General features: G+C 43.2%; 1 protein-coding gene across 3 annotated transcripts in view; it reads right to left on the bottom strand.

The window, feature by feature from the left end:
- Positions 1-17530, bottom strand: part of uggt1 (UDP-glucose glycoprotein glucosyltransferase 1) — a 236248-nt gene that overhangs the window by 24816 nt on the left and 193902 nt on the right. For all 3 annotated transcript variants that reach the window (XM_038817157.1, XM_038817155.1, XM_038817156.1), the window contains 4 exons: positions 17284-17388; positions 10688-10772; positions 9105-9287; positions 7734-7894 (listed from right to left, as the gene is read on the bottom strand). In XM_038817157.1, the coding sequence (XP_038673085.1) occupies positions 7734-7894; positions 9105-9287; positions 10688-10772; positions 17284-17388 (534 nt within the window). The remainder of the gene's footprint in view (positions 1-7733; positions 7895-9104; positions 9288-10687; positions 10773-17283; positions 17389-17530) is intronic.

The raw sequence follows: 17530 nt of genomic DNA, 5'->3' as shown, positions 1-17530 counted from the left end.
GGGCATGGTAGAGTGTTCTTTCAGAGAGCCAGTGCATACTCCATGGGCCATGCACTGTAAAGATTCTGTGATTCTGAATGAATCTAATGGTATCTGCCGGTTAGTTAAACATGCCATTTCACATTTAGGTATTTACATTTTTTGCTTGGCATTTAGCTAAAAATGTGAGCTGATTATGTTGCAGTGAAGGAAATGGGACACCGGGGATGTCAGTGAACAGGGCAAACAATGTGCATCTCCTTAATCAGACTAAAGGATTGTGAAATTAGCAGTGCAAGGACTGAGAAAGAAATGTATGTTACATTCCTCTGCCATCAGGTTGGGGAGGGGGTGCATGTCGAAGTCAGGGGAACTCCTAAAGCCCCCTGGTGGCCTACTCATTGCCGCCCTGCCCATCTCCGATCTGTCCACAATTGGCCTCAGGCTTCCCATCCACCCTCCCTCTACTTGAGGCTTTTAAATGGCTAATTATTGGCCACTTCTGGGCCACTTTCTGCCTAGTCTTAATTTTGAGGCTGGCGAGAGGAGTTCAGCAGGAGGGGGAAGCCTGGTCAGTCACCCTCTGATGCAGGACGTATGGAGGGAGGTGGGCCACCTCCCTCCTCTCGTGTTCCTATCCCCCTTTGCCTCTCCAATCTGATACCTCCCTGGGCCCACATCCCCAGCCTGGTGAAAGACCCTCCACCATGCCTTACTCAACCCACATCTATACACATCTGGTCCTGGACTTCAGGACTTACAATCTGGGGCTGCGTGGAGTCCTGTTCATTATTGTCACTGGTATTGCTGGTATGGCATGGTCAATTGCAGATTGACCATGAGGAATTAAATGAGGGGCCACTGTTACCTGGAGATGAGTGCCCCATTGCTTCTTGGGTAGCGGCATGACAAAACCCACCATCAAAAAAATCCTGCCCTTGTAGGCAAATTCAATGTCAGTTCAGAAAGGGGAAAGAAAGATGGATTCACAGAATCCCTACGTACAGGTGGGCATTCTGCCAATCGAGTCAGCACCAATCCTCTAAAGGAGCATTCTACCTAGGCCCACTCCCCCGCCCTATCCCTGTAACCCGCGTATTGATCATGAGCAATCCACCTAACCTGCACATCTTTGGACTGTGAGAGGAAACAGGGGCACCCGGAGGAAACCCACTCTGACATGGGGAGAACATGCAAACTCCACAGACAGGAATCAAATCCAGACAAGACTGGAATCAAATCAAGATCCCAAGCATTGTGGTGCAGCAGTGCTAACCACTGTGCCACCATACCACCCTGGTGACAGAGAGAAAGAGCATTTTTGTAAGTTAAAATTATACAATTTTAAAATCTCCAAAAATAAAGAGCTGATGGAACGAGACACTGTAATTTTCAGTACCGGAGGGGTTGACTGGCAGCAATTATTAATCATGTTGTTCAAAGGGTATTTGGACTGAAATGAACAAGATTTGACTTTCTGTAGTGAGCTCAGTTTGAATACCTCACACAAGTGCAGCTAAATTATACCTTTCAATGGTGAGGTAGAGAATGGGGTGTTGCTTTGGGAACGCTAATTGTGGAGTGCTGCAACCCAGAGAACAACATTTGGATATTTGTGTTTAAAGTCACATCTGTCCTCACCTGAAGTTGCTGTAGTATTTGCAAATAAACAGCAGATATGCTGTTTATACTTGACTGCAAGGTATCAAAATGACTCAATTGTTTTAAAGATAGCCATTTTCTTAAGAAAAACATGCAAAATGTTGATGCTTGTTTTTCAGAACTGTACTCACCTTTCTCAACATGAACTGTCGGTACATTCTTTTTCATAAGTATGCATTCAGAATTATGGTCAATTTGTAGTACCTTCCTCCTGATACAGATGTCTTTTTTTGGTGATAGTGATAACATTTACTTTCACTTTACGCCAATATGGTAAGTTTCAGCAATTCTTCAAAAATAGTTGATGCTTTTGCTTTTTTGTAAAATTATCATCGATAAATAAAACAAAAATTTATTGAAAAATTGGTTGCAAATCAAGGAAAATGGCATTTTGACTGATGGAGACTGGTTTACAGAGACTAAGCAGTGCAGCCCATTGACACATGGTGGCAGTGCAGTCCTTTGGAAAAAATACTTAACAATTAAGCCACATTTCATGTTGGGGATTCAATTTCCGCCTGAGGACTTTGGAAGTAATTGATGCGAATACTTCAATGCAATAATGCGGGACCAATGCATGGTCAGAGCTGCTGTCTTTCGAATAAGGTATATATGAGAGACAAACTTCCAGTTCAGTCAGAGGCAAAGGTCATCCAACACAACCAAAATCAATTGACTTGCTAGTTAGGGCTTAAGTGGGTGGACTCGATGGGCTGAATGGCCTCCTACTGCATTGCAGGTTCTATGTTCTAGTTCATTTGCTGTTTATGGAACTTTAGGTATTAAAAACTAGCCGCCACATCTGCCTACAGAATAAAACTGACTACACTTCAAATGTAATTCACTGAGAGAGCTTTAGCAAGTCCTCAGAACATGAACAGAATTATGTAATTGTCCATAACACATTGATGGGGGAGGACAATAATAGGTTATATTTTGAAAACATTATCTCTCGAGTTCAGCTCAGCAGAAAACTAATTCCCAACAGCAAATGATTACAAGAAGCTCCATTTCATTTTATCCTTGACTGAGGAAAAAGAACAAATCAGATCAAGTGATTCAGCAGCAATCACCAATCCCAGACATGGCTTTCTGTGCCTTTCTTCCTCAGAGAGAATGAAGAACTTCTCATGTCCTCTTTGCAGTACACCTTTTGGCTTGAAACTATGTCACATTGAAATGTGCACCTTGTACTGAAGAGGACAGATGGAGTCCAATTACTCAACAATAGATAACACTCTATTTTGCTGTAGCAAGGCAGTTAACAGCACTTACCACAGATTAGATTTATGAATGCATATTTACAAATTTGTGTAGGGAAATTTGGGAGAGAGTGAGCTAATAATGCCACAATGAATGTAACCTTTGCGAACACAAAGATCATAATGGGCAAGACAACTTTCTGTAACCCTTCACAGGATTATCAAAAATAACTGACACCAAGCAGCACAAGGAACTAATAGGGTAGATGACCAAGAGCTTGGTCAAAAGGCTGGGGTTTGAGTATTTTTGAGGAGGAAAGGGAGGTAGAGAGAGACAGACGCGCTTAGGACAGGAATTCCAGACCTTAGGGCCTCAGCAGCTGAAGGTCCATCTATCAACAATTAAAATTAGGGATGTTTAATGGGCTGGAATTGGAAAAATGCAAATATCTCAGAGGGTTGCAGCGAAGGAAGAAATTCTAAAAATAGGGAGGGATGAAACCATGGAGGGATTTGAAAACAAAGATGAGAATGCTAAAATTGAGATGCATGATTCACTAAGGGCGGCACGGTGGCACAGTGGTTAGCACTGCTGCCTCAGCACCAGGGACCAGGGTTCAATTTCAGCCTCGGGTGACTGTCTGTATAGAGTTTGCACTTTCTACCCTTGTCTGCGTGGGTTTCCTCCAGGTGCTCCGGTTTCCTCCCGCAATCTAAAGATATGCAGGTTAGGTGGATTGGCCATGCTAAAATACCCCTTAGTGGCCAAAAAGGTTAGGTGGGGTTACTAGGTTATGGGAATAGGGTGGAGGTGTGGGGCTAGGTAGGGTACTCTTTCCTAGGGTCGGTACAGTCTCAGATGGGTTGAATAGCCTCCTTCTTCACTGTACGGATTCTATGCTAACTGGAATCTAATGCAGATTAGTGAGCACAGAAACACATGGTGAATGGTACTTGGTGCAAGTAAGGACACAGGCAGCAGAGTTTTGGGTGAGCCCACATTTGTGGAGAATAGAAAATGGGAGGCCAGACAAGAGTGCACTGGAACTTCGGATAAGGTGAGGTACGGTTGGAGTTGGACAATTTAACAGAGGTGTAAATAAGCAGTTTTAATGATGGCACAGATGTTTAGACAAAAACTCACCTGAAGGTCAAATATGATACCAAGGTTTCGAATAGTCAGGCTGAGCAACAGAAAGTTGCCAACAGAGTTGTTAAGCCAGCAGTGGTTAGGGATCAGAGCTTTTGTGGCAACCAAAGACAATAGTTTCAGTCTTTCCAATACTTAACCGGAGAAAATTTCTGCTCATCTCGTAATCTGAGAATTTGAGGTACAGTGAAGAGGTCGAGGAAGGTGGTGATGAAGTAGAGCTGGGTGTTGTCAACATAATTGCAGAAAGTGACTCTGTTTTTGAATGGCATTGCCGAGGGACAAAATGCAGGAGAGAAATAGAAGGTGGTCAAAAATTGACCATTGGGGCACACTAGATGGAATGATGCAAAAGTGGGAAGAGAAGCCACTGTAGGTCATTCTCTGGTTATGGCTGGATAAAGCACAAAACCAAGCGATTGCAGTTTCACGCACTTGAACGATGATGGAGCAATTTTGGGAGTAATGGCTGCAAACCAGTCCAGAAGAAGAGTAACAGCTTTATCAGAGTTACATAAGATGTTAACTTGTCACATTGTTAAGACCCACGTGATACTGTGACTGCAGCAAAATCCTGATTAGAGGGATTCAGACATCAAGTCTTGAAAAAAATGGACACAGATTTGGGAAGACCTTGGAGAGGAAATGGAAGTTGGAGATGGAACAGTTTTCAAGCATAAAGGGGTCACACATTGATTTTTGAGGAGAGGGATAGCGGCAGGTTTGAAGGCAGGAATACAGTACCTGAGGAAAGGGAACTGTTAACAGTATCAAGTAATACAGGAGGCAGAAATGGAAGGTGTGGTCAGCAGTTTAGTAGGAGCAGGATCAAGGAGCAGGAGGTGGGACTCGTGGCCAAGATAGGTTCAAAGAGCATGAGGGAAGATGGAGAGAAACTAGGGAAAGATGAGAGTTCTAGAATGGGACAGGGGCGGACCTCAGATTGACACAGTCAACTGGGAAAGGGAATAAAGCAGCAGGTGCAGCTGACTGGATAAACTCATCCTTAGCCGCAAGAAAGTACCTGAGCTCCTTGCACTTCTTGTTGGAGGTGAAGTTGAAGAAGACAGGGACGAAAGGCAGACTGCAGTAGAGAACAGAAGCAAAGGATGATCTCTGCATTCCAGCATGATTTTTCTGTTCCTGTTGATTCTGGAATAATGAACCGTTTTGGCAAACAAAACAAGAGCCAATAGAGCTTTAAAGAGATCAGCCAGGTCTGCCAGTGAAGGGCTAAGCCAGATGTCCTCCATATCCATTCAAGTCTGCGCCACTTGGACTTGAGGAGCAGAGATGGGGCTGCACCAGAGGGATCAGCCAGGGTGAGAGTGTGAGTAATGGTTTGAATGAAGCCTAGGACATAAATGGTGGAGGTGAGGGTTGAGCAGATCAGAAGCTGCAGAAATGTAGTTAATGGAAGACAAAAGTCTAGGCAGTTGGGATTTTGAAAATGGAGCTGTAAGTGATTCAGGAGGGAGGTTTTTCCGTGGGGGGGAGGGGGGGGGGGGTACACAGAAGGAAATGGGGTTAGAAGGGAAAGGTATATGTTGGTGGAGAATGATACAAGAAATTTACCAGAGATGGTTTTATCGACCACTGACATAATGGAAGTAGTGAGGCCACATGAAATGGCACGGTCAAGGGAAGTGGGGTATTTATGAGGAAAAGATTAGAAGAGTAGAGACAGCATGATGAACTGAGATGGAGATCAAAATCACCAAGGATTGGAAGTCACTCAGTGCAGAAGTTGAAGAAAATAAGCAGACAAGATATTTTGGTAGGAAAAGTTTTATGGTCCTGGAAGAGCAGTAGAGAATGAGGATTTTAAATGGTGAGGTGGGCTGTGGGAAGAGAAACAAAGATGCTCAAAGGAGGATAAAGTACCAGAGAAGTAGGTGTGATTTGACAACAGCGACACCGCCATACAACAGTCTTGGTGGGGCAAGAAGGTGTAACCAGCAGGGAGGTTTAATTTAGAAGGAAGGTATCGTCAGTCAAGTCCACGCTATTGATGCAATCATTGACAACAATGGAATCATTGACACAAGTGAACAAAATTCAGGAAATGTAGAGAGGGGTAAGGATAGCTAATATGCTGACAGAGTCCACAGGCTCAGCGGTGGAATAAGGCAATTTGGACAGAGAGAAAATTGGCAAGATTAAATCCTGGTGAACATGATGGATAGGAAGTTTAGCAAGCTTTACTTCGTCCAGTTCATTAAGATAAGGTAGACAGAAACTTGACATACGCGTTAAACTACAGGGAAATAATGTTCTAAGCTGCGTGGGTGCATTGCATGCAGCAGTCAGGAATGTGCTATGCAGAAAATGAACCGGATGCTTCCAAGCACTGTACGTTTTACGATACGTGCAAGCGTAGCCACAAGTCAACCGAAAAAGGCTGCGCAGTGCAACAACTAGCTGTGCACAACAGACAGAAGTTAGGGGATTGGCACAACTTGGACAACAGTTTACCGATTATTAGGTTTAACTGCGCAGCTGTCCCAGTGTTATTAGCTTCACTGATAAAGGAATAAAAAGAAAAATCAAGGTTAAGGTTTGAGAATAAAATTAACTGTACAAAAATATTATCCTAGATTCTCAAGTGTTTCAGATACACCAAGTGTAAAAACAAATCAGGTAGAAGTATGTTTAAGTTATGTGTCATACTTAAAGTGGTGGCCTCTATGTTATGCTTTATGTCAGAGACTCAATATACCTTCAGAAGTTCAGAAGCAAGACCTATCTCTAGAAAAGCTATCTGTTGAAGGAGCTCAGCTGAACACTTCACCTATCTCAGAGAACTAATTCCCAGTATATCAAACCAACACAGAGTGTTTTGAATTGTTTCAAGGACATCAATCTACACTTTGTGGTCTGCATGAATGATTGAACTGGAGAAAGCTGCAAATACAACTTGCATTGGTATTATGGAAATTGTTGGCACACTATTGGATTTACCCATGGAACAACAGTCACATTTCTCAAAACAAATACGTTCGATGGCATCTTTTGGGAAGCTGTGACACGAGAAAATAGTGTAAAAAATATGTTTTCTTCTGCCTCAGCTGCAGTCAAAAGCAGCACTCAATGCCATGCAGGAATTGTTAAGAAGTCTGTCAAGTGCTAAATGGGTTTAACAGCTTTGTGAATTCTTTGAAAATTTACATCCATTGAAACCTGCAAAAGGATGTGTGCCACAAACAGGTTTTGATGAGAAAAGCATTAAGTGCTTTTAAAGCAATGTTAACAGTGACTCTGACATCGACAGCATGCTCCAATATATAGGCACAAAGTTCCGCCACCGCTGGATATTGGGCTTCTAAACTAGTGTGGTTGCGGCAAGCTGCTGTCAAAGTCTGCACCTCATGTAGATGTCCTGCAAGTACACAACTCTGGTTTTACTGATTGCGCCAAGTCCCCCAGGGACAAGCTCTTTGGTGTTCACACAAGCATGAAACACGGGTCTACTTTGAAAACCAGCCTCAAAATTAAAACTCAGGATGATAATGGTGACAAACACATGAGATAAAGTAAATTTAAATTGCTGGAAATACTCAGCCGGTCAGGCAGCATGTATTTACAACTAATATATTTTATATCTTAGAATGTGTCAAAGCACTTTATAACCAATAAATTAAGAACAGAACAGATGGTACATGTGTGTGAAAAGACTTTATAATATAAGTATCTACAAGGTAGACATAGAAATGTTCAATTATAAGTTGTTAGAATTATACCTTATGTGGTACTTCCTTCCCTGTAGGTGATTAGCCCAGTAACCTGACCTCCAGAAGCGATATCCATCCATTTCCTTGCGACTTTCACAGAAAGGAGTATACCCATAAGGAGCACCTTCAAGGTCTAAATCCCGCAGCTCCTTCAAGTCAGCACGCACTATCTGTGAGAAAAGGAAAAATATCAGACAAATGGATTACACTTTCCCAACTCCTAGCAGGAGCTGCCAATGTATTTCATCACTTTGTGATTCAGTGAGGATTGAACTTTATGGCTTTATCTGCAGCAACTTAATGACCCTAAAAGCATAACTAAATTACTGTTAAATATAACAGAGAAAGGTTAATAAACTGAAGAAATACAGACACAAGTAAAATTACCAGCATGATTTCAACTTTACATTTTGAGGTTCTTAGAATCACTTGTCTGTTTTTAAGATACAAAATTTATTTCACTTGTCCATAGGCCTATTCCTCATCAAACAGATTGTTTCAGCTACTGTACCACTGCGGTATCTACCTCTCCACAGAAAGATTTGTGCAAAGTGTCATTACCTGCAAAGATAAGCAAACTACAAGCTACTTTAATGGAAGTTTTAATGCTGAGCATTATAATGGTGTGCAGTGATTCAAATCCAAAGCAATATGGGTGAAAAATAAGACTAATTATTAAAATAATTCACGAATGGAAGATCTTTAATTGAACTTTACATTTACGTCTTTCAAAGAATTATACACAAAAGGGTTGGAAATCGTATTAACCATTTGCCTTGTCCATAGAATTGGTCTCAATTTTCATCTATTCAAGAAAGCTTACAACAGTCATCTGATATCTCCATTGATTAAATCGAGGTATTGAGCTGCTGCACTGTACAGATTAGAGACCTGCGTTTTAGTACACAGTCTGTAGTGAGCTAGCTAACTTTAGATAGAACACCTAACTCGTCTCAGCACCTCTGGGTGAAGGAGTATATTAGCAACATCTTTGTCTCTGAACGCAATCCAGTAATCTGTGCTGGAGGCCGGTTGGACTTGGCTGTTCTATGGTTAAATACTTCAGTACTTAGACTCTTGCAACAAGACTGGAAATAGAAAGCAATTTAACAACCCCAATTTTGTGGTAGTACCTAATGCCATCTACACTCCACCGTTACAATGGAGTGTTTGGGACATGTTAATACATTATCATTGCTGGAAAATGCATGTATTGGAGTAGTTGACAGGGTCTCTAATCCTTTTAAACTGTAAAGTTACCACCTGCCCGGAGTGAAAATCCCAACAATTCTGGCTCACAAACTTCAGACACTCTAGATGGCTGTCAGCATGTTATATATACAACTTGGAATATGAAACATCACATCTTAATATATTTACCTGATCAGCATCCACAAATAGGATCTTGTCAACAGCCAGTGGAAAAAGTACATCCAGAAAGAGGATCTTGTAGCCCCAAATTATTCTTTGCTTTTCAGTCTGCTGATGGAGCCACCTGGGCCACTTGTACTGCACCAGTTCATATTGAAAACCATATTTCTTTGCCATGTGTGGGATAAATTCCTACCAGAACACAGAAATGAACATCAGTAGCTCTCAGGAAATGGTGCAAATTGTACCAATCATTACTTCGACACAAACACATCAACAATCACACAAGATACTTTGCCATGTTCTACAGAGCTGAAATAATCTTTGTAAATCCTTCATGCTAGGGTGTGCTGCAACAATTTTTCAAAAATGCAGCCTATACTTTGGATTTAATATCGTACCAAACCTAGTATTTTTTGCACAAAAACAGAAAATGCTGGATAATCTCAGCAGGTCTGACAGCAACTGTGGCGAGGGAACAGAGACAACATTTTGAGTCAGGATGGCTCTTTGTCAAAGTAATTTGCTTTTTTCCTAGTACTTCATATAATGTGATGCCTTGGGAGAGGGGAAACTACAGCGCTAAATTGTTAAGAAATATTGAAGAATCAAAAGCAATAATGGAATTATTTTTGAACAGCCAGTGCTGAAAGAGCTCGGCAGGTCTGGCAGCCTGTGTGGAGAGAGGAACAGAGTTAATACTCGGAGTTCAAAATGACTCTACTTTGGAGCTGAAGGTTCTGTGTACCAGGAACCATTCTTTGGAACAATTTAGAAGAGGGGTCATATTGGACTCTAAACATTAACTCTGTTTCTCGCTCCATTGATGATGACAGGCCTGTTGAATTTTTCCTGCATTTTGCCTGTACTGTTATGTTCTATGTTCTGTTTTTATTTCAAATTTCCAGCAACTACAGTATTTTGCTTTTATTGTTTTTGAACATCTATTGGCCAAATAATTTTTGCATTCAAATCGGAAGATATTAGAGTTGACGACGGTAATCTTCCCATTTCAAACATGACGGGATCATCTCAAAGCATTTGTGGGTTAAATAAAAGGCCTAATTTAATGTCAACACATCAGCTTTAGCGAGAACATTTATGCCGCACATTAGTGCAACTAGTAAACATAAAACTCTTCTAGTTCTAGTACCAGAAGAGGTGAAGGAATATTTTTACACCCGATGCCTAACAATAGCATCCGAGCTAAACACAATGCAAAACATTTGTAGGTAGTTTTAAAATCATCTAATCACTGAAAGGTTGTGCCCACAAGGGTGTCTGCGTGGGTCTCACCCCCACAACTCAAAAGATGTGCAGGGAAGGTGGATTGGCCACGCTAAATTGTCCCTTCATTGGAATTTTGTTTTTTAAAAAAGGTAGTGGGAACAGAAATGAGTTATTTTTATGAAACTTAGAACAGATTGCTAAAGATCAGGGACTTGCAATCACAGCTCCATTATTTAAAAAGGCTTTGTGTGGGAGGAAGGGACAAAGTTTGACCACTCAATTTCTACACACATACTTAAATGGATCGAAATATCTTCTCTCTTGCCAACCATGTTAGAATTTGATTCCTTTCTGCTACAAACCTTGAATGTGGGCGAGAGGTAGTTCTTAAGGAACCAGAATTTTACTGGTGTTTCAGTATGTTTCAGCACTGACAGCATCATTATTCTGCAAGGCAAAGGGAAGATAGAAAATTTATTATACATATCTAAGAAAGAACCGTCTACCAAAAAAATACATGTGTCAATTACTACCAAATAGTTCCAAATGAAGCCAAAGTACAAACCATAAATCAAACTATAAATATGGATAATTGAGGGGCATCAAATATGTCAAACTTCAACAAATTCAATATGATACTAATGAAATTTATTGACAAATTGCTAGCTGTTATTCCCTTCCTTCCTTGGCGTTTTGACATATTTAAATTTATAACATTTCAATTAATTCTGCCTTATGCTGAGGCATCTATGTCTTACTGGAGTACTTTGACAAATTGGGGAATTATTCACCCTTTTCCTCAGAATCTTCAAATTCCAATAACTATACAGCTGACTTAAAAGAAACCCAAACAAACAGATAGTCCTGTGATCCTTTATCAAATTACATTTCTCCATCAACAGGAACTTGTTAGTGCAACAGCCAGACATGTCTGTGGTTCTTGTAACCCTTCGTGAAGACAGATCTTATTTTGTATGTTTTCAACGTATTTTAATGCTGTCATCTAAGATAATGAAATGTAAGTCTTAAACAAATTTCAGCCTTGGTATATTGGCTGAAATTAAACTATAGAAAAGAAAGCTGGAGGATTTATGTTCAATCCATGGTAGTAAGTTGGCAGAGCAGAGAAATTGGTTGCAACATATTGGAACTATAAATTCATTACTAAAAATGTGGAGAAAATGCTATTCAAACTCAATGTTCCTTTAATGCCAAACTGAAGTGCCAGACAATAAAATAGGCAGGCATCCTCACTGTATATTTTATTGCCTCTCCTCTAATAAAATTCTCATTTTTTAAGTTCATAAGATATAGGAGCAGAGTTAGGCCATTTGGTCCATCGAGTTTGCTCTGTGATTCGATCGTGGCTGATCTCATCCTGGCCTTAACTCCACCGTCCTGCCTGTTCTCCATAACCCTTCGACCCATTACCAATTAAAAATCTGGCTAACACCTCCTTAAATTTACTCACTGTCCCAGCATCCACCGCACTTTGGGGTAGTACATTCCACAGATTCATGTGGGAGAAGTAGGCTCTCCTCAACTCTGTTTTAAATTTGCTACCGCTTGTCCCAAATCTCTCAACTTTCATTCCAGCATGTCCCACAAGAGGAAGCACTCCGTGTCTACTTTATCCATATCTTTTATCATCTTGTATAGCTCAATTTGATCTCCCCTCAATTTTCTAATCTTTAGAGTATAGGCCTAAACTGTTCAATCTCTCTTCATACGACAAACCCCTTGGGCGAAATACTCCCAAAGGGAGACAAAGTGCCGACGCCGGAGTGAAACCCGGAGTGTTTCACTCCGGCGTCGGAGGGCGCTCCTCGCCCCTATTCTCCCACCCCCAGTGGGCTAGGAGCGGCGGCGCGTTAATCTCGGGCACCGGGCCTTGACGCTTGCGTCAAAGCGGCACGGCCTGAATGACGCGGCCTGAATGACGCGGCCGGCGGCGCCTAAATGACATCACCCGAGCATGCACAGGTTGGCTGGCGCCAACCCGCGCATGTGCGGTTGCCGTCTTCCCCTCCTCTGCCCCGCAAGACATGGCGGATTGATCTTGCGGGCCGGCGGAGGGAAAAGAGTGCGTCTTTCAGAAACGCCGGCCCAACGATCGGTGGGCACCTATCGCGGGCCAGACCCCTCCTGAGCACTCCCCTGGTGCTCGATCCTCCCTCCGCCCCCAACAGGCCCCACACGCAGCGGTTGCGTGATGTTCACGCCGGCAGCAACCAGGTGCGGTTGGCGCCGGCGTGAACCGGTCGGATTCGGCAGGCTGCTCGGCCCATCCGGGCCGGAGAATCGCCGGTCACCGTTTGAAACGGCGAGCGGTGATTCTCCGAGCGGCCTGTCGCTAAAAGCAACACGCCGTTTTGGGGGGGATGGGAGAATCGCGTGGGGATGCCAGGGCGGCGTGGCGTGATTCGCCCAGCAGTCCCGCCATTCTCCCACCCGGCCTGGGGTCGGTGAATCGTGCCCCTTATCTCTGGAATCAGCCTAGTGAACCTCCTCTGAACTGCCTCCAATGCCACTACATCTTTCCTCAAATAAGGGGACCAAAACTGTGCACAATACTCTAGGTCTGGTCTCACTAATGCCTTATATGGTTGCAATAACATTTCCTTACCCTTATACTCTATTCCTTTAGCTATAAATGCCAATATGCCATTAACTTTATTATCTGTACCTGCATGCTGGTTTTCTGTGACTCATGAACGATGACCCCCAGATCCCTCTACAATGGAACACCCTGAAGTCACTTCCCATTTAGATAATAAGTTGCCTCTGCATTTTTCTGACCAAAATGCATGACCTTCCTTATCCACGTTAAACTCTATCTGCCACATTTTGGCCTACTCTCCAACCTATCTATATCCATCTGGAAGGTTATTATTTCCTCATTGCAGCTTACTGTTCCACCTATTTCGTGTTGTTTGCAAATTTGACTATGGAACCTTCTATCCCTGTATCAAAGTGGTTAATATAGATTGTAAATAGCTGGGGCCCAAAGACTGAAATCTGTGGCATCCCACTAGTTACATCTTGCCATCCAGAGAAAGACCCATTTATCCTGGCTCTCTGTCTCCTGTCTGTCTGCCAGTCTTCTATCCAAGCTAATAAATGACCCCTAATCCCATGTGACCTAACCTTGTGAATTAACCTTCTGTGCAACACCTTATCAAGTGCCCTCCAGAAGTCCAGATATACTTGCCGGGATTCTCAGTTCGAGACTAAGTGTTGACTCCGGGGCAGGATTTGTGGACTTCCACGACAGCAATACTGGCGCCCCACCTGGACTCATTCAGAGACTGTGGAGAGGCTAACACCAATGCCATGTCGAACACAACCGATTCCAATGAGAAATGGTGCGAGATTCACTGGGTCTGTGACTGACACTCGGGAGGCTGACAAGCTGCAGTCACACATACACATTATACTCCCCACACACACATCCCAGTCAACAAGATAGCACTGGTTGCGCTGGAGCGCACCCATCGCACTAATGGGTTGGCTGGGGCCGGAGGGCATCTAAGCGGGGTGCCCTGGGTGGAGACCCAGATGACCTGTGGTCCCAAGTTCACAGCGGGTAGTCAGCGGCGTGCGCAGCTGCATGGTTGTCTTGCAGTCCACGGCAATGGTGCTCCGTGCCCGTCCACTCCGGTCCCACAGTCCACCTCCTGGCCACCTCGCTACTCACCCTGGCCCTGGCAGAAGCCACCCAGCCAGCAGGACGACTGTCAGCAAACTATGGCGATGTTGGACACTTTCCCTACCCTCTCTCTCTCTCTCTCTCTCTCTCTCTCTCAGCAGCCACGGCGCCTGTCGCATGACTTTTAAAAGCACAAGTGAACCTCACCATCAGGAATTCGCCCCAGTGGAGGCGGAGATCACAGGGGCCCCGGCTCAGGCCCGCTATTGATATGTCAACAGTGTTTATCATGTGCATTGATACCGCTGTCGAGACAACAGAGGATTGTGATTTGGCCGATGATAAATCCCATCTACAGGATCCCCATCATCCACATTGCTTGTTACATCTTCGTAAAACTCTAGCAAATTAGTCAAACATGATTTGCCCTTCATAAAACCATGCTGACTCTAATGGATAGTATTTTGACTTTCCAATATCCTATATTACTTCCTTGAGAATTGATTCTAACAATTTCCCAACAACAGATGTTAAATTAACTGGTCTGTAATTTGCCACATTCTGCCTTTCTCTCTTTTTGAATAAGGGCGTAATGTTAGCATTTATCCAATCCACTGGAACCTTTCTCGTGTCCAGGGAATTTGGAATATTATCATCAATAGATTCACTATCTCCGCTGCCACTTCTTTTAACACCGGAGGATGTAGGCTATCAGGTCCAGGGGACTTGTCTGCCCTCAATCCCAATAGTTTGTTGAGTACCATTTCCCTATTGATGTTGATTGTTCCAAGTTTTTCCCTTTCTATTACCTCTGAATTGCCCGTTCGTATAGGAATGATACTAGTGTCCTCCACTGTGAAAACTGAGGCAAAGTATTGATTTAGCAAATTTGACATTTCTGTGTTCCCCACTATTAACTCACCAGCTTCATCTTCCAAGGGGCCAACATTCGCTTTAGCAACTCCTTTCCCTTTTATGTACTTATAGAAGCTTTTTGTTATTTTAAAAAATAGTTTGTGTTAGTTTCCTATCGTAATTTACTTTCACTCTTTTTATTACTTTTTTAATATCCCTTTGTTTATATTTGAAATTTTCCCAATCTTCCAGCCTGCCACAGGCCTTTGCAATACGATATACCTTCGTTTTTGTCTTTATACAAAGAGCAATACAGCACAAACAGGCCCTTTGGCCCTTAAGCATGTACCGGTCATGATACCACCCTTGCCAAAACCCTCAGCACTTCCTAGTGCCGTATCCCTCTGTATCCGTCCTATCCATGGATATATTGTCCTTGACTTCCTTGTTTAGCCATGGATGTTTTTTTCCTAAATTTTATTGGCCTAAATCAAAGGCAGTGATCGAAGCCTGTTGAATTATTGGGTCCAAGGTAAGGACCGCCCCAAAAAGCGCGAAATCCCAGAGGGATCAGAAGAGACACAGCCATGTGCTCGGTCTCTCTTGAATCCGGCCTATGCCAATCCAAGTCCAGCATAACGACCAGACAGGCAAGTTCAAGACCAACGATCACTACCAGACGATGAGCCCAGCAGAAACAGAGCCACTTCTCCCACCCAGCCACGCAAAATCCGGACAAAGGCCTTTTCCATCTGCATAGAGCCGATTGCCCTGAAGTTAAGTATAGGTTATTGTAGTTGTTAGGTGTAGTTTAACTTGTAGTGTTTTGTGTTGCATGTCGAAGTAATCCTTGTGTGTAAATAAACCATCTTTGAACATGAACTGACTAACTCGTGTTGTCCTTTGATTGATATCCGGTAAAGCCTTGTGGTGGTATCATTTGATACCTAGCAACTCTAATTGTTATTAATTGGCAACATAATTGGTGACTCTGGTAACGATTGGCAACAGACTTGGTGGGTTCCTGCAGTGCACCTTGTAGATGGTGTACACTGCTGCTACTGTGCGGCAGTGGTGGAGGGAGTGGAAAGGGTGCCTGTCAAGCGGGCTGCTTTCTCTGAGATGGTGTCAAGCTTCTTAAGTGCTGTTGGAACTGCACCCATTCAGGCAACTGGGGAGTATTCCATCACACTCCTGACTTGTGCCTTGTAGGTGATGGATAGGCTTTGGGGAGGCAGGAGGTGAGTTACTTACCGCAGGATTCCTAGCCTCTGATCTGCTCTTGCAGCCACAGTATTAATATGGCTAGTCCAGTTCAGTTTCTGATCAACGCTAACTCCGGGGGATATTGATAGTGAGGGATTCAGTGATGATAATGAGCATCAGGTTATTCTGTGGTGTAATTTCACAAGCATCACCGTCCCCCCCCACCCACCCCAAGTTCCTCGTTGACGAATCTATTGTTCAGGTACGAGGCTGGTGCATATATGCAGACTGCAAAACGGGCAGCACGGTAGCATAGTGGTTAGCACAATTGCTTCACAGCTCCAGGGACCCAGGTTTGATTCCCGGCTTGGGCCACTGTCTGTGCGGAGTCAGCAAGTTCTCCCATGTGTGCGTGGGTTTCCTCCGGGTGCTCCGGTTTCCTCCCACAGTCCAAAGATGTACAGATTAGGTGGACTGGCCATGCTAAATTGCCCTTAGTGTCTAAAATTGCCCTCAGTGTTGGGTGGGGTTACTGGGTTATGGGGATAGGGTGGAGATGCGGGCGAGGGTAGGGTGCTCTTTCCAAGAGTCGGCGCAGACTCGATGGGCCGAATGGTCTGCTTCTGCACTGTAAATTCTATGATGATTCAAACGTCAGAAAGCTACTTGACAGTAGGAGAGGATTGGGAATTATAACTATGTCCAGTCCAGGCCTCATATCGATGGTTTCCAACAAAGGCAGCTGCAAAATGAAATTAGAAATCTTAACAGGTGCAAATCATGATAACTTCACGATGCCCAGACTGCGATCAGCCAATGTAACAACGGCATGGTGTCAATCCTGAAACTTCACTAATCTCTCAGGGCCAGAGCCATACCACATAGTGGTCATGGCCACTGAACCATCAGGGCAGCCTTAATGCTTTCCTTTGTATGGATATTATTGATTCTTCAAATTGAGATACCTAATACAGCTTAGCTCAAAGATCACATGGCTCCTGAAACTTAATTTACAGGATCACACCAATCCAAACTCTCAAAGCTGTACTTCGGACATGCCCCAGGTTTTCTCCCTGCTGCGCTGTCTCTCCACAAATGAACTTTGTAAAGACTTATTTCTGCATACACTTGAAAACATTCTAGGTGACATTGAACCGAATCTTGTGCTGAAATCCGAGGATACATAAAATTCCTGGAAGCCAAAAATGAAACTACTAAAGGGTGATCAGGGAGAGATATTTAACTGACCTCAAGAACCTCTCATAAAGATGGCCTGATGCAACTGAAAATATATTGATGACATCTTCCTTATCCAATTTCAGTTCTTCAGGTTTTGGACCTCCAGTTAATCCTCTGTGAAAAGAAACAATTATTAATTATGTTCAATTTCTTTTTTTTAAATCTGCAAGAGATTGGAACCAAATAAGGGTGTGGGGGGGGTGGTTTACATTGCATTCAATGCTACCTCTACATTTAGTGAGTATGATGTTGACAG

Source organism: Scyliorhinus canicula, chromosome 13, assembly GCF_902713615.1.
Source record: "Scyliorhinus canicula chromosome 13, sScyCan1.1, whole genome shotgun sequence".
Classification (NCBI taxonomy): domain Eukaryota; kingdom Metazoa; phylum Chordata; class Chondrichthyes; order Carcharhiniformes; family Scyliorhinidae; genus Scyliorhinus; species Scyliorhinus canicula.
Note: the sequence above shows the minus strand (reverse complement) of the source record. Positions and strands in the feature narration are given on the sequence as shown.